At 40.0% G+C, this 25,578-nt stretch overlaps 1 protein-coding gene across 2 annotated transcripts in view; it reads left to right on the plus strand.

Moving 5' to 3' along the window:
• TMEM132C (transmembrane protein 132C) overlaps positions 1-25,578 on the plus strand; it is a 224,086-nt gene that overhangs the window by 60,782 nt on the left and 137,726 nt on the right. Inside the window, exon 2 of one of the 2 annotated variants that reach the window (XM_069794887.1) lies at positions 3,563-4,451. The exons of the other annotated variant lie outside the window; for it this stretch is intronic. Within the exon in view, the coding sequence (XP_069650988.1) occupies positions 3,563-4,451 (889 nt within the window). The remainder of the gene's footprint in view (positions 1-3,562; positions 4,452-25,578) is intronic. 2 annotated transcript variants of the gene reach the window in all.

Genomic DNA, 25,578 nt, shown 5'->3' on the forward strand with positions numbered 1-25,578 from the left:
AAATAATAACTTGTGATATGAAACTCAGGAAAACCTTGGCATCTTGTTTAAATAGATTCTCTGATAAATTAAAGAACTTTGTAGCTGAGCTGATCAAGCATACAAAAATGTTCTCTGGAAACATTAGTAATTAATTATACTAGGACATGAAGGTTATTGGGTAGAGATGAAGAGTATAGAACAAGTCCCTTAAATGATGGCCTGTAGTTGCTGGTGCACATGGTTAGGGTTCTAAAATAAAATAGACAATTTTAACTACCAGTTCTATCAGTAAAAGGCTTAAAGTGCTTAAATAAATTGTCTAAAGTACAGCCATCACTATAAAAATATATCACTCCATTATGAACGGTACAAAAGTGGGTGAAAATCTTTAGACTACAATAAAAAAGTGAAGCTTTTTCTTTTTTTTTGCTGTCAGTCTGACCACATAGGTTTTGCTGTTTGCCTTCAGCTTACTAAAGCAGAAGTTTCATGGCTGTTTTTCTTAATGCTGTTTTTCTTAATATTGGGTCAAGTCCTACATACCTCATCCACGTGATTGAGCCGGGATAAATGGAGTGCCTGCAAAAATGAGACCACTGTCTGTCTGAGGATAACATGCTACAGCAAAAGTCCTGGGAATTGCAAAAAAACAGCTGTTGAGTTTCAAGCATAGGTCCTGATCAACAGCCCTTTGAAATCACAGGACTTCACTTGTCTGCAGCCTGCTGAGCTTATTTCTGTTTTTTGCAGATCTGTTGAAGCCAAAGGTATCCCTTAGTAGCAATGGTGCCAGACCTAGAGTATATCTAATCATGGAAACACTTCAGCAAAATGTACCAGCATGCTTAAGTCAATTAGTGCTTACACTCACAGAAGCACTTATGTGCTTTCTTTAACTAGAGCTTGCTGACCTCTAATATTACAAGGTACTTGGCCTGAGACAAGAGGACACCTAATAAAGAAATTCTAATGATTTGTCAAGTCAAATTCAGGCCAAAGTGACCAGTAAGAAGCTGACTTCTTGTGTAGCAAACCTGGTGTTTTTAAAAGAATGGTGGTATGTGTCATGTATTGTCAATGATTGTTCTTTGCAAAAGGCTGCAGGAAGCTGACCAAATCTCAGCAGGCTCATCCAGGACAGGTGAAGGGATTTAGAGAGGAAGCTGCGACCAAACTGCTACAGTTTCAGTAAAACAAGTTCTTGTTCTGCTCCTGGACCAGAAGAAATACTTAAGCTTTGCTGGTTTCTTGAAAGGTCTGTGATCTGAAGTGGATCTTCTTTGAATACCTTATTTAAGTGTTACAGGACTTTGGGATGTAACCCTAACAGATTAATATTTTGATTCAGCTAAGGGGAAATCAATCAGCTCACGAGGTGACATTTGTAGATTCCTTTCCAGCAGAATTAAAATGTATGCCAAAGATTGGAGAGTTACAGGACTGTAACAGTGTGCTAAACTGATGTTGTATTTTGGAAGTGAATCTACGTGACAGAGAAGGTGCCATGCTGGTAATTCACTATGTGCTGGTGTTTTCATTGACAGGCCTCTTACCTTTTTCTTTTTCTCTTTTTGTCTTCTAATTTTTTTTTATTTTTGTCCAGTCATGGCAGTTTGCTCATTTATGAGAACTAATTCTACTGTCCACTGGTGGTGCATGAATTAAAATGAATGAACACATCTTAATTCCTTATTTCAAATTTATGGCTGCCTGAGAGCTCTTATTTCCCCCTCCATGTTTGTTTCTTTCCTCTTAATTGCCCAACGCCTGATTTCCAAAGCTATTCACTTTCCCAGACCACGTAGTGCCAGCACACTAGCTATGTGCACACTCAACAGGATTGTAGTGAAGTAGTCTGTCAGCAGTAGTCATTTGGTGTAATGACAGATATTGATTATTTATTACTTGAAAACATTTAATTAAATGTGCATAATTAGCATGCTAGCAGTCAGACATGCTAGAAGGACAGTGAATCTATTATTTGCAAAAATCCTCAAGCTGTAGCTCTTTGTGAGAAAGCTGATAAAAGAGTCTGTCTCTATAAGGCTTTTTAGAGATCTTTAGGTGTTTCTGACTTTCAGATGAATCTGCACATTATGCATTGCCCTTACGGTTGCCTTTCTTCTCTAAAGAGCTGAACTTACTTACACAGGACCTTAAATCCTGACTCCGTTAGGATTCCTGAAGGACATTGGAACTGATGTATGTCTGAGGGCAAGGTCTGTTTTTAAATACTAAAGACACTCTAGCACTAAATGCATCATCATTCATTTACCTTCTGTACCCATAGTTAATATCTTCAGTATGAGTTAGGAAGAGGGGTTGTGAGATGTAATACATGTAAATACATGTAATCCACATGTATTTTAACTGTTCTCCATTGTTATCTACCCTAATTTAGGTAATAAATTTTAACTTTAGACAATATGTGTTGTTAATCTTTATAACAGGAAAACAACATTTAGTTCAAAAGGGATCTGATATTCAGCTGAAACTTAAAATCAGCCATTATGTACTAATTTCTCTCTGCGTACATCTTATATATCAGTACTTGTTGAAATATTTCTAGCCTGTGATGTGCATCTGCTTTTAAACAACTTAGCAACCTGAAGTACTGTCAATATTAAATTATAGAGGCATAGAAACAGACTGCTAGAACTGCTAGAAACAGTAATATGAGAGCAAAGTTTCTTGATGGAGGAAGAGTGTGAAATGGTATGCGTGTCAGTTCTTAGAAAAGCAGTTTCTGTCTTTGGCTGTAGAACAGAAACTATCTTTGATCTCCTGGCCAGTGTTCCTGCAGGGATAGTGATTAGCAGTCCTTCTGGGGCTGTGGTTCAGTGGACCATACTGACGTACCAAATACCTTATGCATGTTGTAATTGAACAGAAAGATTGGAAAGACAGAAGGGAAGTTTCTAAGTGGGCGGAAAGTTTAGTAGGGGGTGGCATGACCAGAAAAAGAGTGGGGAAGGCGAGCACATGGGTAATTTAAAAGATACCCTGTTTACTTACAGAATTGCTTTTGGAAGGCTTTGACTTCGGTGGCCGGTCCTTAAGAGAATTGGTGTGTGCAAATTTACACAACTTTGCTTGAAGTTTTTTATTAGGGAGGTGAAACATTGCGTAGGGGTGACAAGTAATATATTTATTTCTCATCCAGGTGATAGTCAAAGTATTCAATGAGTATTTTATAGATTTGCTGTGTATTAGCAAAGCATTGCTGCAGTTCAGTTCAGCCACGTAAAATGGCTATTGGGACAAGTGTTGCTTCTCCTATGTGAACCTTCCTCTTCCTGCTCCCTCCAGAAGTATGAATAACTGATCATGCCGCAGACAACCCTTTGTACATCACACATCATAGATATATGTAAGGTAGCACTAAAGCCTGCCTTTTTTTTCCTTTTGTGAATGTAATGCAAAAAGGAATTAGCTACATCTAAACATATAGCTACACTGTAAATATTTTTTGCATGAAATAATGCTTGTCCCTAACTTAGCTCCACTAAAGTTGTAGTAAATGTCCCTTTGAACCTGTAAGCAGATTTGATCTAACTCGCATCACCTTTTCTTTTATTAGTGGCAGAGTGTCGAGGGGTCTTGGACAGTAATCAGAGATTTTCTTCATTACCAACATACCTACCTGTGAGCTATCGGGTCTTCAGTGCTGAGACATCTTTCTTTCTCAAAGAAGCCAACCAGGACTTTATGAGAAATTCCAGTTTGCAGTCCAGGGTGGAATCGTTCTTCCCATATAAAGCCAAGAGACCACCTATATTAAATGCCAGCTATGGACCTTTTTCTGTTGAACAAGTTGTGCCCCAGGACCTAATGTTAACGTCCAACTTTTTTGGATCTGCGAACAAGTTTACTTATAACTGGAAACTTCAGGCCTACATAATGAGCAACAAAATTTACCTGAGCAAGCCCAAAGTCCAGGTCCTGTTCTACATTGTGGGCAGGGACTGGGATGACTACAGCACCACGGAACGGCTGCCCTGCCTGCGGGTGTTTGCCTTTCGAGAGACTCGGGAAGTCAGAGGCAGCTGCAGGCTGAAAGGGGATCTGGGGTTGTGTGTGGCAGAGCTGGAGCTCCTGCCAAGCTGGTTTAACCCCCCTATGGTTGTCACGGGCCGTAAGAAGCCACCGGATCCGTTTGAAGGGAGCCCTGTGGAGCTTTACTATACTATTCAACCAGGAGACGAGAAGGGCGAGTGTACTGCTGAGGATATAAGGAAGGGAAATGCTATCCGGCCAGGAAAAGATGGCATGGATGAAACCATGTCCCACTTACAGAGGATTGGATCTGTCAGCCTCTATCGAGGCCAGGAGACTTCTCAGCTAACTGAGCTACGGCTGGATAGTAATATTGTTGTCTGGTTGCCCTCAAAGCCTGTCAAACAAGGAGAGGTTGTGAATGTTTATGTGACAATTGCCAACAATTCTACGGTGGATCAGTTCATACTCAGGTACGGTAGGTTGTTTTTGCATGTTTCTAATGTGGTAGTACACAAAGACATTGGGGACATGGGATGAATCTCAACCAATTTGAAGTTAATCCATGCTGAACGTTGCTCCTAGTCACAGAAATATATTATTTTCCTCCTAGAATGCTGTGAAGAGGATTGAAAGCCTCCATCACTAGGAGGCTTTTAACATGTATGCCATGCTATTTATCATGTGCCCACATTACGCAACAAAACCATGGCAATTCGCTGCTTTAGCGGGGCCATTTCTGTGCGATGGCAGACAGTAAGGCACCAGAAAAGTTCTCAGCTTTACAGGGCTTTTAAAATCAGGTTTTTTATTGCACATGGAGTTTAAATGTAACAAAACTTCAATTACCTGCTTTTCTTTAAGTGCTCTGGCAGCGCTTTGCCTCTCCCACACAGAGTGGTTTTGTTACGAGAGCTCTTTAGGGAGGGGTTTAACTATCTACTTGTAGTTAAGTAGCGTTTGTCTTTGCCAGCACATATACCCTTTAAAATGAGGCCTAATGTGTTTGATATTGCTATTGATTGTAAGGGACTGTTAGAAGTGAGTGTCATTATGTTGACAGGAGTGGTGAATACAGGACCTGGGAATGCAAGAACTGCCTGACTGGGTCAGATCACTTTCCTTTTATTTTCTTCTTTAGCAGTTTCCCTACTGATCAGATGAAAATCCTTTGAGGATGACAAAAACTGGGAAACTTGTTAATCACTGAAATATTTGATGCATCTTTTTTTTCCTTGTTACCAGGCTTTAAATTCAAGGGAAATTTCCACGGTGATAAGTAACAATTGCTCTTTAAAGCCTCAGGGAATCAGAGTTTCCCAAAAGATTCTGCACATGAAAGTATTTATTTCTAAGGCTTATATGAATTAGATTAATACATAGTTGACAACTACCAAGGAGAATAGCCTTTAGAACAGGAAGTGTCGCTTGGCAGATAAAAGGCTTTTATTTTTAAAAAGGGGGATTTTAGTCATCCCAGAATCGTTCCGATGTTTGCAGCTTTGGTTAAGTTAGCGAGATAATCTCTCAGACACCTGTTTACTGAGTGAAACCTCCGTTATAGAGGTCTTTTCTGACATTGTTGCTTATCTTTTATTGAAAATCCTTTTTCACAAAGGAGTAGAAACAGAATACTTTTCCACATAACAAGCATAGCTGTGGTGAAAGAAGAAATCCGAAGGCAATGAACCGGGTGTTTGCTGGGTGGATGGGAGAGGGGATCACCCTTTGAAGGTCTGTCACAGTCTTTATTTTCCTGAAAAGTGAGTTGAAGATAAACAAGCTTGTTGAAATCTGGTGATGTATTTCTTTGCTGAGAAATGAATCTGACTGCCTAGGCAAGGATATCATTTGCATGCTGAGAGGTGCAATAGATAGAGATGATAACATGGGACATCAGTAGTTGCCTGTGTGACTTGCTGTTATGGATGAAATGGATTGGCTGTGGGTTTGAGAACAGGTCAGACTATTCACTTCAAATAAATTAGTCATGTTTGTTGGTATGTTGATCTGTGTTATCACAGATGCAGAGCTCAGGACATGTTTTCTTGCTGAAACACCCTTTTGGTGAAAAAAGGATTTGCATTTTTACTTAAAATTACTTTGAACCAGATACAAGAACACAAGAGACTGAAGAGACCAAGTTTGTTTGTTTGTTTTTAAATGGCTTTTGCTTCCAGTGGGTATGGGCAGGTGGTCATTGTCTTGAGATGTAGTACAGGGCTAACTCACGTTCTAAAAATCGGCACTGTTCAGTGTGCTTTCTCCTTTCCACCACTAAAGGCAAGAAAATCGATGTGAGACATTCCAAAGCAGTCTTGGTTTTGAAAACTTTGTCTTGCAGGCATGTTGGTCTCTTGTATCTACCAAAGATGCTGATCTGTGCAGTTGTTAAGGCATTGGACGGAAGCTTTGCTTAAGGTGTACAGGAGAGTAATTCCATGTAAAAGAAAAGGAAATGGTTTTAAATGTTTTCCTGACACTGGAACAGGAAGGGACAGCTGATGCCCACTGGTGAAAGATGTGTGGGACCATCCCATAAGTCATGAACTGTGTCGCCCATTCTGTTGGCTGCAAAGGCTTCTTTGGTTTTAGTGGCATAGGGCTGGTGAAGGGCTGGCAAAGCCAAGTTAAGCTTCCTGGTTCTGTGGTGGAAATCTGTTGTCTTCAGTGAAACTTCCGAGGTGTGAAAGACTATGGAATTTGACCCAGGAATCTATGAAGTGCCTGTATTTTACAGGAAAAAAAGCCAGGCAAATACAGCAGCCAGGGAGTAGCCAGTGCATATGCTGGGTCTGCCTAGGGGCTCCTTTAACCTTCTCTGTGGCCATTTGCCTGGTTAGATAGAGGGCTGTATGCTCTTATATTCATGGGTCCCCAGCAGAGCAATCCCTACATCCTATGACATGCATTCGCATTTAATCATTCTAAAGAAAAACACACCACATGTTATCCCCAGGCATAGTGGGTTTGTTTATTTTCTGCTTCTTGTATATTATTCATTGAGGTATTGCAACATCCAGTGCTGAAGCAAACAGCATGTGATCATTGCTTGGGGGGGGGGGCAGGAATAATAGCTACAAATCTTCTCTGGCAAAGGAAAGTAGACTGGTCTAAATGACCTCATATCCACAAATCATTGCAATTAAAACTGTGTTCTTAAATTGTGTCTTAATTCAGAATCCTATTACTGTATCTATAAATTTATCAGCCCAAGAACACCAGTAAAGTCAAAGAGAATGACTAATATGACAGGGAGTGAACCGAATTATGCATGGTAGTACATTAACGCAGTAGGAGCACTGTCTGAATAAACACAGATCTTCCTTTCTTGTGGCTAGTCAGCACAGGGCTATTGCGAAAGCAATTCAAACAATACTGATAGGTTAGAGGTTCTCTTCACAGGCCTGTTCCTCTCCTGCTGTGTCACCTCTGGTAAGCCTTCACAGGCTTTTTCTATACGCAATGTAGAAAATATGAACACTTGGTCAGCATCACTCTCAGGAGTGGGGAGCCTGTTTCAGTCCTGTTCCTAAAAGAGTTTGACTTCCTGTGATGGAAGGGATTTCTGGTTTGCCATATATTATCAACAGTAATATGAATGGGAAAATCTTGATAAAAGAGGCAAAGAAATAGAGAAGGGAGAAGAAAATACTGCACTGCATTCCTACCATTGGGGAGGATTTCTAGGCCCCCAAAAGAGAGATTAATTACATTTACTGCTGACTGCTCAGTAAGGAAAATTACCCTTATCTCTAGCAGTTGGGTAAACTATGAACAGAAGAAGAGTAGCATCCATATAGGATAGAAAAGCAAAAAAATAGCAATATTTAAAATAAAGATCATTTAGGTCTTCTGTGCACTTCCCAGAGCTGTTATAAATTAACACCACTGACTTTAGCAGAGCTACCATGATTGATTGTTGCTTCACCAATTGCTGTGTACACATGCTTTTCTAATCTGAGTCATCATATTGGGTGTATTGTCTGTAAGGATTAGAAAGCAAAATCCTTAGGGCAAGACCCTGTTCTTGAAAGCTTTTATGAACTGCCCTCACACCCAGCAGGCTACAAATAAGGGGAGAAATCATAACCGTACTGAAAATAAGCTCTTCTTGTGAGGTTAACTTTCAGAAAGTAACACGTAGCTGCTTGTGTATGCTGAGATATTTGCAGGTAAGTAGGAAGCTGGGCACTTGATTTCTATTTGTAGTACTGGGGAGTTGGTGAGCTGAATGCGTTAGGCAGCTTTGAAAAGGCTGGCCTGTGTGCATTGCTGTGTTTGTTCTGTAGCTCTAAATACTTTTCCAGCTACTATGCCATTAAAGGATCCTTCCATCTGTTTTTCATAGCGTGACATGCCACATTTGATCTAGCAGAGCACTGTCCAGCATGGGGCCAAAGAAAAGGTGTGGGAGTGCTAAGTGTTTTATGTTACTCTGCTGGGCAGCAGCTAATCTCTAACTCACTCTAGAAGGTGCTGAACCACCAGATAACCCGATTTATAGGAGGTATTGAGCAGGATAAGTAAAGAGAAAGGGGATGAAGTTGTTATCTGTCCTGATTAAAGAGGTGAAAAACTGGTACTTTTTTTTTCACCTCAGGCTTCTTATTACAGATTTTGCACTGCAGCTCATTGCACCTAAAGGGATGTAGGTTGTAAACAGTGTTACTGAATTACCTTTGTGCAGCAAACAAATCAACCCAAGACAATGGATAATTAGTAGTGATAATAAATCTACAGATTGGAAGAAGGATAAAGGATAACTGCAGTGAGGAAAGCTATTAAACTCATCAGCTGAGGCAGCTTTATATGTCAGTTCCTAATGGGTATTGACAGCAGTGCTGTATTAGGTGGTATTAAGAACAGCTAAAAACCTAGAGGAAGATGCACACACAGAGTAGCACTACAGAATAGCCATAGCTAGAAAAAGTAATTGTGATCATAACATCTGTGTACTGCCTGCTTGTAAATCTCAATATTTCAAACACTAGATTTTGTGATCTGGCCATAAATAGCCATTTTGGAGGAACTAGTAATGAAAAAAGAGGGGATCTCCAGCACTAACTCTACCTGTTTTGCATGGAAGATCTATTTGAGCCCCCCTAGGGAGTAAACTACTCAGAGGAGCTGTCTGTGCTTGGCACTGCCCTCAGCTGTTCTACCTGCTGTAGATGAAAGAAACAAAATTTTCAACCAATTACTGTTTAATTTTAGATACTGACATTTTAATCTTACCTTATGATCGAATAACCTTTAGTACCCTGAAATTCACCTGTGCTTAATTGTTGGTTTATCAGTTTTTAATGCTGCAGTGTGGTGGTAGCATCACTGCAAATGCAAGTGACATTGCAATGACTAACTGAAGCTGAAGTTAACCAGAATATATGAGACCAAAACCAGAGCTGAGGTCACTCTGTGGTTTGTGTTAACCCATAATTTGGGGCATATTATCCTAATTACCTATTTTCCACAGTAAATGGCATGCTGATTTCCAACTGTGAATTGAAGAAGGTGCTTTTTTATACTGCTTCATATTTTAAAACTAATGCAGCTCAGGGTGAAACGAAGAGAGACAGAATGATTTGGTGGGATGCTCTTCTGGGCGTACATGTGTGTCTCCAGATGTGAATTGCAACAAAACATTTTCCATTTCCTATGCAGCTTTGCATTACTTAGATATTTAAAAGTTATTTCACCGCACAAAAATGTTTCAGTTGACATCTGAAAGGAGAGGAGTTTGAAGCCCTCAGACTTGCTTCTGTTGTCTCATTATTTCATGTTCCATTTTCAATTCAAAGGAAGGTCTCATCTTCAAAAATTCAGACCCACAGTTTTACCTATTGCACGAATGTAAAAAATAACACAGATACAGTCTCTGAAAACTAGATTTCCTTTTATAGTGCCTTAAGCCTTCTCTTTAGACGTACATCTTTTATTCTGAGGCACAGATAAAACTAAGTGGCTAATTCTTACACTGTATAAAGAAAAGTAGGCATCTCGGACACTCTGGGTAGCAAACCGCTGTTTGTTCTCACCTGAGATAGTTTCTCCATTCATGTTTCCATCTTGAATAAACAAAATGCAAACTTCCTGACTAAGATCTTTCAGACTATTCTGCTCACGTTTTTCTTTGTATCTCTTTTTCAGTAAAGTCAATTATTAAGTCAAGACTGGAAAGTAAAAGCAATTCATTTGCTTGTGAACCTTTAATCATGGTTCAGAGAAACTGGAGAAACTCTTCCCCAGTCTTCCAGCCATCAAAGGGGTTTCCCAGTTATTTTACGGTATTGGTAGGACCCATAAAATCAGGTGCTAGGCCAGAGGTAGTTAACAAAAGTGTTCAGAGCTGTGAATTATGGCTTGAAGGGGTTTTATGTATTTCATTAATGAAGGGTTTATAGATTTCATTTTCTAGTGTTTAGCCTTATGAAACTTTAATTCTTACTGATTTTTTGGTTTTTCTTTCTATAGAATGATTAGTAACAACTCAGCTACAAATTTACAGTGGAGCAAGCTAATGAAAGAAAGGTAGTGGTCTAGCCCTTATCATGCGCTAGGAAGTCAAGAAACCTGGATTCTCTTCCTATTTCCATTCAGGACTTACTGTGTTACTTTAGGCATATCATTTTATCCCTGCTTACATCTTCACCTTCTCAGATTGTTTGTTTGTAGTATACACAATTCAAGGAAGAAACTGGGCCATGCTCTGTGTGCATCATTCAGTATAGTGAGCCTCTGATCCCTGTAGGGCATCTGGTATTACATAATACAAGCAACACGAAATCATACAAAAGTTGTTACACTGTGGGGATTATGGTTTCTGCAGGTAATGAAGTGTAATAGCACCTTGCAAGTACTTTGTTAAGATTTCTCCAAAGTAAATGCGTGGTTAAAAATTCATAGCAATCATGTGCTGTCATTTTTTATATTCTGCTTCAGTAAGCAATGGGGACACAGTCTGTTGAAGTACTCCTAATTGTCATTTACTAGAGAATGTGGCAGACTAACAGTAAAAGGGGTAAATATTTCCCAATATAACTTCAAAAAGCATTTGTGATGTAAAAAATACTTTTTTCAAAGAGAACATGTTAATGCTATTTTGAGAGAATGGTATCACATTCCAGTTAGTTTAATTTTATTAGCTCTTAGCAGGCAATTTTCATGGACATGAGTGTCATACCAGAGGCAGCTGGGTCCTCCAAACACATGACTCATTCTCAAAAATGCTAAACTGGTGAGGATGTCCTTTAAACAGAGATTGAGAAAAGTTGCTTCTCACCAGAACAAGTGAAGAGCTTATTTGAGTCTGTGGTAGCAATGAGTCAGGTTTGGTAAAGTTTTAAAAGGAACTGATTATTGACTTGAAATTGAAGCTACCTAGAAAAGAGAAAAAGGGCACTCTTCCCCTGATCATCTTTAAAAGCCTTTAAAAAAACGTGGTGCTTGAGAAACCTTCTGAACAATTCTATTGACATCTCCAATGCAATGTACTTAGTACTGAGAATAAACTATGGATTTATCGTTAGAATGCTAAGTCTATGTTCCTTACTTTGGAAATCATTTGCTGATTGACCATGACTGAGTCACTGGAGCACAGCTTTGCAACCAGTGAACTAGGAAGAGACCTTAGACCCTGGTATGTTCAGGAGCTGAGCAGTAAAGTTCAATGGTGCTGAAGTCCATAGAGTACTTGGCACTGAGAATCAAAAGTTACAGCTTCCCTTTTGAAAACGTTATCCTTAACACCCTGATCAGCTGCCTGTAAAGTGGAATTCCTATCATGCAGAATTGTTACAAGAATTAACAAAGTCAGTGGTGTAATACTTGTGGGAATGTTCTTTGTATCATGAAAGCAGGTGTTTCCAAAGTGCGGGTTAACTTGAAGTCTGTTCTTTGAGACAAATCCAGGGCTATCTCTGTGTGATTGTCAGTATTCCTGGTTATGTGACAGGTAACACCTACATTTTTCTAAGTGCAGACTAAGACATGAGATCCTATCAGCTGAGTGTAGACAAACCTGAACTCTCTCTCTCTATATATATGTGGTTTATATAATAACTTTATGTAACCCAACTATAAAGCACATTTGGACTTTTGTCATTCAGGCTTGTATGTTTGAAAACTTTCCCTAGTATGACGATTGGAAAAGTAGAAGGAATTGATGGGGGCTGTTGTTGGGGTTGACCATAAATGGAAGAGAACAAAATTATTCCATCAGCAGTCAGGCAGAGAATTGCTAGCTTTCAATGCTGCTTCAAGTGCTGGAGCTGAAGGTTTTGCTTAACTTCTGGCAAATGCACGTGCATATCTGAGCTTCAGAAGCTTCATCTTTAGGTATCTTGTTAAAATCCCCTCTTGTAAGTCATTTTCCTTCCCATCCTCTTTAGTCATGGCAAACTAGTGAAGTCATTCCTGGCTTCTTTTCCAAACATGCTGCAACACGTGTTGCTAAATGCACACTGGCTCTTGTCCTTCTGTTTTGAGATGCTGCTCTGAGGGGCAGCATGTCTCTGGCTAGCTTCTGCTCTGCCTGACCTTTGCAAAAGCCTGTGCATGTGCAAGGCTGCTTAAATAAGGCACCTTTACTTAATTTCTGTTTAGACTGTTAGCCACTCGTGTGACTCAAGTTACAACAGTTAATTAAATCCTTGGTTACTTGCCTAATTAGAAACAATGGTGGCTCGTTAAAAGATCATACCATAAAACCCCTAGTCCTCCCAAACCAGCAGTAGGGAGGGAAACTTCATACTACTGGGAGTGGATTTTAGTTGAACCAAGATAGTGTTTTCTGGCTGTCTGAAAAAGGCTGTGATCTGATGCATTAGGGAATCTCCTGGGAATCCTCAGTGTGATTATCTGACAAGCTGTTGGGTTCCAAGGCCGCTGTAAGCAAGGAAGTGTGTGAGCCTGTAGGTCTGAATGGAAATTAGTATCCCTGCGAAAAATGGTATGACAAGGCTTTAAAACCTAGTGCATCTGTTAAAGCTGTAAAAGCACTAGTGACTTGCTGGAATGATACTGGGAGGGACATTAGCAAATCATAGCTCAGGGCTTGCCAGGGGTTAGGATTTGGGATGGGGTGGAAGTACAGGGAGTAATCCAAGAGTAGGTGCCTGGCCTAGTAGGACTGTAAGATCTGATGTTTTTGTCTGCATTGTTTTATTGGTGCTTGTGGGGCTCATTATTTAAGACAGAAAGTGTCAGATTGATTGAAGTTTCTGTTTTGGCAGACTACTGCTCCTCACTCATGATAGCACATATACAAAAACCTTAAACTGTTTATATGTTCTTCTGGCACTTTACAGTTAAAACTTCCACAGAAGGCATGGGGATAGTGGGAAGTGCTGTTCTGCACTTAAAAGTTAATTTCTACAGAATGCTGAGCTTTCTATAAGGTATAAAGCATTTGACTCTTAATTTTTGTCACTGTTTCCTTAGGACCCCGTTGGGGTGCTCTGCATTTCCTTGAAATCCCACCCTGCCCTGTGTGTGCTGCCTCTTCAGAGGTGTATGCTGTTGTGTGTAGTACTCTCTTGAAAAGAAAGTTGCATTTCTATAGACTTTCAGTGCACAGAAAAGATGATTAATTCATAGTTTAGATGTGACTGGCTAAAAAGAAATTCAGCATCTTTGTTTGTTTGTTTGTCTGGTTCCTGGTGTGTTACAAAATGTCTCTATTAGCAAAGCTGCCAGGGGGTTAATTTGCACTAACAGCCTAATCATTTCCAACAACATCATTTTAGGTTTTGATATTGCTGCTTAGATCAGCAAGACTTGAGAAGAGACGACCTGAGAAATAGTGCGTATCTTGGGAAAAAAGAAAAAAAAGAAAAATGGGGGGTAAGCATTTCAGACATAGCCCTCTGCATTCTCAGCTGTCAGGCTGCTTAAAAAGATTTGCTTTTTCTTACAAGCTCTGGCTCTAAGATGTAAGCCTTGATTTCCTAAGTGCTATGAGACTGAGCTCTTTGTACAAGAGAGACAGGCTCATTAAAGGGAATATGTAGTACTTACACACCAAAGTCCAGAGCTGGATTCCTCAACCTCCCCGATTAGTCGTTAAACAGCACACATAAATAGTTGTGGATCATGAATCACAACTTGGTTTTGCAGATAAAAGAGTGCCTGACATACTAGACCATAAAGTCATACTTAGTCTTTCACTCGCCCCGTGAGGGCTGGGGAAGGCAGTTCAGCCCTGCAGGTGGTCATTAAGGCACAAATGTTGTTGCTGACCAGCGTAAGGGGGTTCCTTATTTGGTGTTTTGGACATTTGTGGATCCTATTTTGAGGAAACTAAATTTTCCTATGGATTGCATGGCTGCTTGCTGAGGACTATAAAAATTATAGCTTTTAAAAAATTAGGTGCTGTGATGCTAATTGCTGGAGTCACTGAGTCACTTGATGTGCCTGGTCTCAGCAGGTTGTAGAAATACCACTGGTAGCAACAAAAATATTTTTCTGCTTGAGGTTATGTCTAGCTTAGAAAAAGCCCTGATTGCATAGAAAGTTCTTCTTATGGAAAGGAAACACCAACCCACAGTAGGAGCCTGTCACTTAGGAATGTATCCAAATTTAGTCCTGTCAAAAGTAATGAGAATATTCACAGGTTTTAGGCTGCTTTTTATCCCTCTGGATTTGAGACATTCATGAGAGGCCATGGTAGCACCAGCCTCTGCTTTTCTCTTCCATAGCAGCCCAATTACAGTTTTCCAGTAGAAGGGAATGACCAAACCTCTTTTTTGTATGTACTTAGTTGCTGTTGGTTGTATGATGACAGTGGACAATGTACATTTACATGTATTGTAATATCGTTTCCTGAGACAGCAGATGATGAAAGGATAGTGTTTGAGTTCTAATTAATTTGTCTACTCAGTACATTATGCAGAGAACAGGGCCGGTCTGAACGGGGAGGCTCAGGGCAAATACAAGAACTGAGAGCAGGCAGTGTTATACAAGTCAGCTGTAGTGTCAGGAGGGTCACACGACCTTGCAGGTAACATCGTGGCAGCATTCAAGTAGGTGATTTGGATCCTTGACACTGGACTTTGATTTACTGGTGGCTACTGCTGTGCTTGTGATGACATGTGAAAGTGGTGATTCCAGACCTAACAAGCTCAACTTTGCAACAGAGTTTCTGAAGGGAAGTAACAGCAACCTCGTGGCTTAGGTCTGTTAGGGTCTGAGCTAGGTGACACTGAGCTTCGAAGCAATTCCCCAGTGACTTTGTGGTGAAGTGTTAGTATCTTAAATCAAGCCATTCAAAGCCCTAGAAAGGATGTTGTAAGTGGCAATCTAGCCTGGACAGAAATGCATCAAGATGATGTGTAATCTCCATTTTCTAAGACACAAGAGTACTGCTTAAGAATTTTTCTGTCTGAGACAATGCTATTGTAATTATCACTGGGCAGAAATATTGACTTAGTTGAGCAAAGATTGTATCGGCTGGCTATAGACAGTGACAGCTGGTTAATTTTAATATTTTCTGAAAGATCTTTAAACAAATCCTGAATAGTTGTTCAGAAATGAATATGCCCCATCTCTCTTCGTGTTACTAAAGTATGGCTGGGCTGTCATCTATAGTTTGCATTCTTTAATTTTCATAGCATCTCAGGTGATGGGTGCTTTCTCCATTGCTATGGTAACAGGTGTTTTTATTTCTTACTCAAAGTAAACATTGACATAAACCCCACTGTAACGTGTTCTTTTTATTCATCGTGTACACCTAATGGATGCCATAGCTGTGCAAATATGTCATGATTGTAGTGGATAGAGAGCAATAAACTGGAAGTCTAGTGCCCTGGTATATAACTGGTTTTGCCTTTCAGCACACGCATAATTTTATGTCAGCTACTTCAACTCTGTTTTTACTCCTACCCATGTTTAATTAGATTTCAAATACTTCAGGGTGGAAACAGTCCCTGACTGTGTGTTGGTGAGTGCTTAAGGGAAATGGGATCTAATAGCAGATGAGGCATGCTAACTTTGTTTTTGCTCATAAACAGCTCCATGTTGAAGTTGAATTGATCCCATGAACTTCTGGCAGTTGTTCAAAATCCCTCCTATCCTTTTTCTGAACGCTAATGACAGGAGTAGCAGTTCCTTTCCTGTGTTAATACTTCTATTTTGTTGCCTTAAAAAACCCCCAAATGTCTCATGAAAAGCTGTGTGAAACTGTGGTAGCCTCAGTCCCCTCCCCAAAGCTCTGCTACTCAGTTCCCTGCAGACTGTGGTTCCTCAAAACCTCTGTGGAGTGATGCAAATGCAGAACAAAGGGTTAACAGTTCCTCCCTCACAGTAGGGGAGGTGATTTGCTTTGAGTCCTAATACGCAGAAGCCCCTGTGCCACCCCCACCGGGGAGACCTCTTAGGTCTGGCTCTTCTTGAAAGGAAAAACGCTGTTGGAAGAAGTCTTTCTGCAAGTGTTTTCTGGGGTTCTCCCTGTTCCCTATCACAATTATCTGATAAATGTAGCAATTATCTTTCTGGTTTAGAGTAAAAAAAAAAAAAATCTACAAGAACAGGCTTGCATGCTCTGTATTATATTCTATATGCTTTTAGAGTGATTCAGGTAGAACCTCATTAAGCATCTTTTACAGCCCTCTTAGGTTCATCTCTATTAACTATTGTAGGGATTTCCCATGAGGAAATGACTCTTGCACTACAATCAAGCACAATTTAGTCTGATAGACCATTCTGTTGGGAGTGATGACATTAAAAATGCTATGCATGGATAGAAGTGTTTGCAGAATTGAAGCTGTAAGCCCCAGTTCTGTAAAAAGACTATTCATGCACTTAGCTGTATGTGCTGTGGCCAAAGTTAAACATGTGCAGTAACTTTTAAAATCAAAATCATGCTTTATGAAATGCTATTTAATCCTCCAGATAGAAATGTGCTACGTACTGCAATGAATATTGTCGAAAGTGGTCTAATTGCTTACCCATTTGATATGAATTAGTTGATACTTTCCTACTCCTGTGAAGTTATTTTAATGTAAAAGAATCGTATGTTAGCTACATTTTAAATATTTGATTGCTCTGGTTTGTGGATAGGACTGCTTTCTTCCATGTTAGTAAAGCTAATACCAGAAGGTGTCATTTTTGGGGATGCATTGCCTAACATTGTACAGTAGGCATATTAGGTAAGAGAGGACTCAATAGAAAGAGCCACAACAACTCTCTTGTTCTCATAGTGCTAAATGAGAGTGACTCATGGCTAGATCTCGGCTGGATGTAAGAGTGATTCCTGGGAATGGGAAATGGTCAAGAACTTCTTGTTCTAGGAAGCTCTGATTGTTCAGAAAGGCAATGATTGTCCTGTTGTGTTGCATAATTATATCCGCCTCCACATATCCCACTGCTGTTCATTTCTATTATGTCTTTTTATTTAAGTCCTAGCTATTCAAGGAGGAAATTTAACAGATTCATGGCAAGAGCAAGTAAACATCCATGCGTCCTTCTCTGCTCAAAAAAAATCTCAATGGATAAGGAATGTTACTTTGATAATTGTTTAAGTGGTGCTTAAGGGACACCCTGGGCTAGTTACATTGGCTCTATGATTTGCCTTTTTGCCAAATATTCAGTTGATTCAGAGTCAGAAACATGAAAGAAGACGGGAAAAAATGCAAAAGGATTGTAGTAATTAAGTCTTTACAAACATGAGAAAATTAGTCAGTCAACGTAAAAATCCCAGTTGCTGCTCTGAAATATACATGTACTCAAGTGTCTGTTCAATGAATAACTTTTTATCTTTTATTTCACTTTTCTGTAAATATAAAAAGGAAAGAAAAATAAACAGAAATTGAGTTAACGCAGTCTGAGCATAGTCTTAGGATCTGGAAAAAAAAAAAAAGCGGCAAACTATTCTCTGTTCCGTTTTAGAGCATCATCATTCAGAACGGAAGAAAGCCTTGTGTGGGAATTCATTTCAGATAGGTATCCTGGAGAAAACTGGAATCTGGATTGATTTTGGTAGGGAATTCTTAAATCTGGCCATTTATGCTTCTTACAACTTTTTAGTATGTTACCTAAGGCTTAAAACACCGTTAAAGAAGTGTTTCTTCTAAGATTCCAAATGAGTGTTCCTGACCTGGTAGGTAAAGCTGATTGTGATTAATAGTCTGACTTCTTTTATTTTTTTTTTTTTTTAATTTTTTTTTTCCTGACCTAAACATCTTAATTGTCACCTCTGATTAAAAGTGACTTGGCAGTTTTTGAGTCTGGAAATCCTTATATCGTCAAGGCAGGTTAATTTAGACAGTTGTAACAATTCCAGGGCAGGTTCTATGGGTACAGATTGCTCATCTGACTAGAGCCTTGCATGATCATACTTATCAGACGGGAAGGAATTCTGGAGTGCTGTGTCTTCATGCTGTTTTCAAATGCTTTAGAAAGAGGAGATCCAGAACAAAGATGCCCATATAATGTAGGGTAGAGATGCCCAGCTCAAGTGAGTGGATAAGTGATTAAAAACTTGGTCTGAATCGAGCTCCAGGCACACCTCTTCATCACCATAAAACTTCCTGTTCTTAGTCTAGTGTTACTGCTTTATTCTTTCCACTGCACTATCCTCTGTTTCCTCCTTGTCACAGTCAATCCACAATACTCTGTTCGTTACTGGTTGGGCAAGAGACAGCTCATCCTCTTCCTCCATTGAGTCTGTGGGTATATGTGTGCAGAAGGCTGTCTCCGCAAAGAGCGTGCGCTGCTGCCTTCTGACTGCTCTCAAACCTAGCAAACGGCTTCGCTGACCGCCTGTTGTATGTGGGAGAGACATCACAAGTCGCTGAACAACATTTGCTGGGACCCCTACCCTGCGGTGAAATACATTTAGAACAGATTTTCTTATAGGCACAAGCATGATGACATTGCAGATGCATAACTGTCAGATGTGGATATGTGGAACAGAGGTTCTTTTTTTGCACATTCTAGAGAGACAGGATGATGCTTTCCAGCTCTTCCTAAATTCAACCTTAATTCTTGTGTTTAACTTTTAGTATGCTTCTTGTGCGGATCGTGATGGGATCATTTCAGTTAAGCTTTATATTCTGATATGAGTAAATTTATGTATGTGAGTAAGCGTTGGTTGCACTAGAACTTGAGATTTGTATTGCATGAACACCCAACTGTTTGGCTAAGTCTTTCTTCTTCTTTCCCTTTAAGCAACCTATTCAGTTTTTTGCTTAATCTGCACCTTCCACTCCTTACATTCTCAGTGGAGAGAGAAATACTGAGATTGGAGCTGTAATTTCTCTCATCTGATTAAATGCAATGCTTTCCATATGACACTGCTTGGGCTGTTTTATACAGGAGTAGTAATATCTTTCCAGCATGTGGTGAGAGGGGACAGAATGTTATCACAGTTCCAGTGTTTGTATATTAAATTTCCATGTGGTCAGGCTTGAAAATAATAATGGTGAGAAGGACTCTGACTTCTCTAGTCTTCTAGACAAGTTATGTCTCTTACCATTTTTTGTAATGAAGTGGGTCTGTTACATGTTTATTACATAAATATGTATAAAAGTATACTCCCTTGGTGCAAGTGGTACTATGTAATGGTTAAAGCAGTAGGTCATGGAGTAAGATGCCATTCCCAGAGCCACTAGATGAGACTGCAGTCTTTTGTTACTCAGTCGATCCTTCCATGTCTCACATCCATCAGCATACTGGGACTATAACACTGAACCCACTCACAACAGATCTGGTGATCCTTCTGAGAGGATTTGTGACTCTTCCATGCAAGTATACAAAGACTTAGGAGAAAAAAGAAGTCTGCTAGGTGTTATTTTTTCTTTCCTATGGTTGCGCAAGGTTTAGTTGCAAATCCAGTCCTTGACCTGCCTGCATACAAGGACTAGTTGAGGACACCACAGGCAGCTGCTAGATTGCCTCCAAGAAAGCACAATTTATAACCCTGTCCCCTCTGCACTGGGGAGAGGAGTTGGAGGTCTGCAGGCAGCGCCTTTCAGACCAATCTGTGGCACTGCCAGAGGCAATGCAGCTGTTTTAGCCAAAGGGCCTCTGGAAGCTGCTGCTTTGGGTCATCTCTGCCACCACTGCTACCATGAGCAGCAGCTGTAAACCAGCAGCTCCTCAACCTTTGCACTCCTGTGGTGTAAATATATGACATGTTACTGATGCCAGTGGACTTTGGGTCAGTTAGTTACTACTGCCCAGCATTATTATTTTTGCATACTAAGAGATTGCTTTTGGTGTTGGGGGAATTTATTTCCTTTTGAGCACAGTCACAGCAAAGTTTGATTTGTACCTTTTTTTAAGTGCATGCTTTAGCATACAAAATCCAATGCATCTTTTTGTAGAGCCAAGTGGACTGTTGTTTTCTTGTTTGATTTGGCTTTTCTTGCTTAATCTGGAGCTGTGCCAAAAACATGAATATTCATGACACTGTTAAACAAGATTTTTATTGAAAACAAAAAATGGATCTGAAGTCTTTCATTTGTCATTCTGAACTCAGCTAGTGAAAGCCCTGTGAACAGGCACATTTATCAGTGAGGGTTTTCTTGGGGTTTTCTGGTTTTGTTTGTTTATTGAATGGAAATTCATTAGAGACAAAGAATATATGACTGGCCGGTAAGCCTAAAGTTAAGATATTTCTGTATACAATATGAATATAATATATATGAAATATATAAAGCAAATTGTACTACTTTATATATTATATTCATTATAGCTTAAGTATAAAATACTTTAACAAGTGTTGAACCTCTAGTATGAATGTACAAGCAGAGGACAGATCTAGCAGAGTTAACAAAAGCTGATGTTCACTTTTTTCAGTGTTCGTATTTGTCCTGGTTTCAGCTGGGATAGAGTTAACTGTCTTCCTAGTAGCTGGTACAGTGCTATGTTTTGAGTTCAGTATGAGAAGAATGTTGATAACACTGATGTTTTCAGTTGTTGCTCAGTAGTGTTTAGACTATAGTCAAGGATTTTTCAGCTTCTCATGCCCAGCCAGGGCACCTGACCCAAACTGGCCAACAGTGTATTCCATACCATGTGACGTCCCATTTAGTTTAGGAACTGGGAGGTGGGGGGCAGGGAATCACCGCTCCGCTCGGGGACTGGCTGGGTGTCGGTCGGCGGGTGGTGAGCAATTGCCCTGCGCATCATTTGTACATTTCAATCCTTTTATTACTACTGTTGTCATTTTATTAGTGTTATCATTATCATTATTAGTTTCTTTTTTTCTGTTCTATTAAACTGTTCTTATCTCAACCCAGGAGTTTTTACTTCTTTTCCTGATTTTCTCCCCCCTCCCACTGGATGGGGGGGAGTGAGTGAGTGGCTGCGTGGTGCTTAGTTGCTGGCTGGGGTTAAACCACGACAGTATTTGAATCCTATCTGCTGGGCATCTTGGCTGTCCTGCACGCAGAGGGCATCGTCATTCCCAAGGAACACTCTTTCTTGAGATTACAGTGTAAATAGATGGGAAGTCAAGTGTTCAGCTAACCAGTCTGCATCCTGGTGGTACCAGGAGTTTCTGCTGCTCTGAGTGACCCTACTAGGGTCAGCAGAGGTGGTAGGGAAGAGGACTAGTCGTGATTTCTTCCTCGGCTGTGGTCTTCTGGATACTGCCTACGCATTCACCAATCTCAGAGCTGATTACTAAGTCCCTGTGCAACAGTTGAATGAGGGAGAAATTTATTTCCTCTGTGTGTGTATATATAGATAGATGGAAGAGGGGGAAGTGTGAAGAAACTAGAAGAGCAATATAAGTGCAAGGTAGATTTCTGTTGCAGCCTTTGACCTGTACAAGAAATTAAATAAGCTTAGCTTTTAGATGGCACATTGTAACTGATTTTAGATATCCATGCTCATTTATTTTGCAACATGAAATTCTCCAGAGAGTTCTCTGTTTCATCCTGCAAAGCAGACTATCTAGTATCTTTTCCTTCTATGCACATTATCTAGGAGAACAGTGTCAGGAGAAAAATGTCTGGGGATGCATTTGTACTGTGTCAGGCATGATGGGACTTGGATCCCAAGTGGGACCTTTTTTGCCATGTTACAACTTTTTTATTAATACAGACAATCCTGTGGTTTCATGATGCGTTTATACTTCACAGTATTCTGGTTCCCCTCGTCAGAATGTGAGTTCTTCTGAACTTTGTTAAAAAGCCTGTTGTAACAAGGGGTTTCATGCAGAAATACTTTTCACATGATATATTCAGTTTAGAAATCACAGAATCATAGAATAGTTTGGGTTGGAAGGGACCTTTAAAGGTCATCTAACCCAACCCCCCTGCAATGAGCAGGGACATCTTCAACTAGATCAGGTTGCTCAGAGCCCCATCTAACCTGACCTGGAATGTTTCCAGGGATGGGGCATCTACCACCTCCCTGGGCAACCTGTTCCAGTGTTTCACCACCCTCATTGTAAAAAATTTTTTCCTTCTATCTAGTCTAAATCTACCCTCTTTTAGTTTAAAAATTACCCCTTGTCCTATTGTTACAGGCCCTGCTAAGATGTTTTTCCCCATCTTTCTTATAAGCCCCCTTTAAGTACTGGAAGAATGCTATAAGGTCTCCCCAGAGCTTTTTCTTCTCCAGGCTGAACAACCCCAACTCTCTCAGCCTGTCTTCACAGGAGAGGTGCTCCAGCCCTCTGATCATTTTTGTGGCCTCTTTTGGATCCGCTCCAACAGGTCCATGTCTTCCCCATGCTGAGGGCTCCAGAGCTGGACACAATACTGCAGGTCGGTTCCCACCAGAGCAGAGTAGAGGGGCAGAATCATCTCCCTTGACCTGCTGGTTACACTGTTCTTGATGCAGGCCAGGATATGGTTGGCCTTCTGGGAAACCATGAAATTCCCAGGTATGAGCTTTCCACATTGATAAAACTCTAAACAGATAAAGTGTTGAGATGGAGGAGAAAAACTGTGCTTCTCATTAAATGTAATCATCTTGGTTCTTTGTAAAAATCACTTTTGCCACATGCTCTGTGTTAGTCCTGTTGCAATCAGTGATAAATTCTTACTATAGATATTAATAGGAATTATTTCAGGCTAATGACCTCACCCTTTTCTGACCCAGGATTTTTTGGGGTGTTGTGATAGTACTTTAAAATTCAGCTACTGATGCACGTAAATGCTATATAAAGGTTACAGTTAATGACACAGATCTCAATTGATCCCAAATCTGATCCTGTGACAATTTAATTCCATGTCAAAGCTTCCATTGACTTCAGTCAGGACATGATTAGGTCAACAATTGAGTACTTGTGCTAAGCACTAGTAGCCTGTAACACCACACTCCAGCTCCTGATTATCACAGTTTCCTCTTTCAGCAATTAGCCGTACTGTTAAAAACAGATAATTAAAACAAGACATGTCCAGAAAGAGAAGTAACTTCTGAAGTGCCAGACTCCCTACAGAGTTGTTCATACAGGAGTGCTAATGAGGGCAGAAGTACAGAGTGAGGCTGAACAGAAGCAAGAGAGATCTGATATAGAAGCTGGGGAAAACACCACCATAACTTTTTTTTAATTGTACATTGGTGGAGGTCCGTAAATATATGAGCAGAAAATACATAGAATAAGTGATTACAGTTCTGGAGTACATTGGAGTGAGCCTTTATCTCCCTGTGGTGGGTGGGCCTTATAATGAAGTCTAAATTTGCTGTTGCTCACAAGCAAAGGGTTAAAGTGCTTTTACTTGGAATTGTAATTTCCTGTTTCTGGATTCGGAGGTCTTGTGTTCAGTTCTGCTGGACAGTCCAGTATGGTTAAGATTAAAAAAATGCATCAATTAGCATGCAAGAAGAGAGAACAGAAAAGTGCAAGGGATCATGGATAATTCAGAAGTGAATCCTGTTTCCCTCTACATGGAGTTATATGCCACTAAAATACTTTTTTTTTTCCAGTTGCTAAGATGGCAGTGCAATAGCTAATGTTTGCATGCAGAACTATAGAAAGGGCTTGGGGCATCCTGCGTGGAGAAGCTGTGTGCAAGGAGTGAAGATGACTTTTGAGCCCTGGCTTCAGAAACCAGGGAGGCCCTCATGGTAGAATTGTGGGAAAGTATTGCTATAACAACAAAGTATTTGCTCTTAAAGGGGGAAAAGTATGTAGCACCATCAAAGAAGGACAAGGATTCAAAGAGAAACATATGTCTAAAACATACGGGTCAAGTTTATTTGAAAGGAAAATTTGTTTGCTTTTGATTCTTTATAACATTTCCCATGGAGACTAGCAAATATAGCTGCCACATTTTTGGCAAAGGGGATCTTATCCTAAACCTGAAACACTTAAATACACATACTTATGTAAATATGGTCTCTATTAGCTTCAGCCGTGTGACTTCTAACTCTGGCCTTTTGTAGTTAATTTTTTATTTTCTCCTGTTGGCTGTATTTTAAGCTTGAAATGGGATTGTTAATTAAAAAAAGTTGCTATAGCTTTTTTAGAAAGAGAAAGAAGGACAAGGTAATTAAAAGAATTTTTTTTCAGTGGTTATGCTATGTGTGCAAAGGTCTGTAGGACTAGGGGCGCTGGTGATAGGCTATACTGTAAAAACTTTGTGGGGTGCAGTGGGCCTGAAACCACCTGAGGTTTGTAGTTATTGAAAGTCATTATGAAAACTGGTTGCCTATTACAGAAAACATTTGGGTAGCAGTAACTCAGGAATGTTCTCTGGCTGTGCTTTCCAAAAAATATGCATTAGGAAAGTTGAAATTTGAAGGTGGGGTAGGATGAAGTTAAATCAGGCCCTATTCACTGAACCATTCTGGTTCCACTGCCTTCCCTGGGATGGAATAAAGCTTACTTTTTTTCCAAAGGCTGATGCTGAACACCCACCACTCTCTTTGATTCAGTTCACTTTGTTTATTTTTAAATAAACATATGACAGACTCTTCTCACACAGGCAAAGAGCTCTCACTGATGTCAGTGGGAGCTTCACCACCTTCAGGATGAGAGAGTCAGGATCAATAAAAGAATGCCTGAGAGCTGGCCAGGCTTGTATTCCACTCTTCCTAAGCGTATGATAGTTGGAAAAGCAAACAATCCACTGAGACCTAATCAAGTTAAGTGCATTTAAAACACTGATTGTGACTGTCATCAAGGGATTACAGTCAACAGAATTGATACAAACCTTTCAAAGCCTTGGTGCAAAAAGATGGGCAAGCTCATAGCTAGAATAATAGCCTCTAGCCTGTAGTAGGATGGTTTCAGTCTCCTGATCTGTATTTTTCTTACCTTGGCGCTTACTGAAATAAATGTATATATTTCTATACAAATACGTACATACATATTTTTTTTTTCCTAGAAGCACCAAAAGTAGACTCTTAATGTAAGTACATAAAAGGAACCTGTTCCTCAGACATCACTTTTGGATCCCCTATCAACATGCTGTCTAGCGCTTGGGACTAGATTTAGGTAAAGAATAGGACTTATGGTTCAAAGCATTTGCCTTCCCCTCCATGCAGATGCTCTTCTTGCCTTTGTATGTATGTTGCAATACTTTTAATGGCTGAAACAAGAGATAATAGTGACAAACACAGGGAGAATTGCCACGGTTGTCTCGGCATTGTTTCCTTTCTCTCTCTGGCTCAAAAAAAGGGAGGGAGAGAAAGCTGAGGATT

This window comes from Haliaeetus albicilla, chromosome 10, assembly GCF_947461875.1.
Source record: "Haliaeetus albicilla chromosome 10, bHalAlb1.1, whole genome shotgun sequence".
Classification (NCBI taxonomy): domain Eukaryota; kingdom Metazoa; phylum Chordata; class Aves; order Accipitriformes; family Accipitridae; genus Haliaeetus; species Haliaeetus albicilla.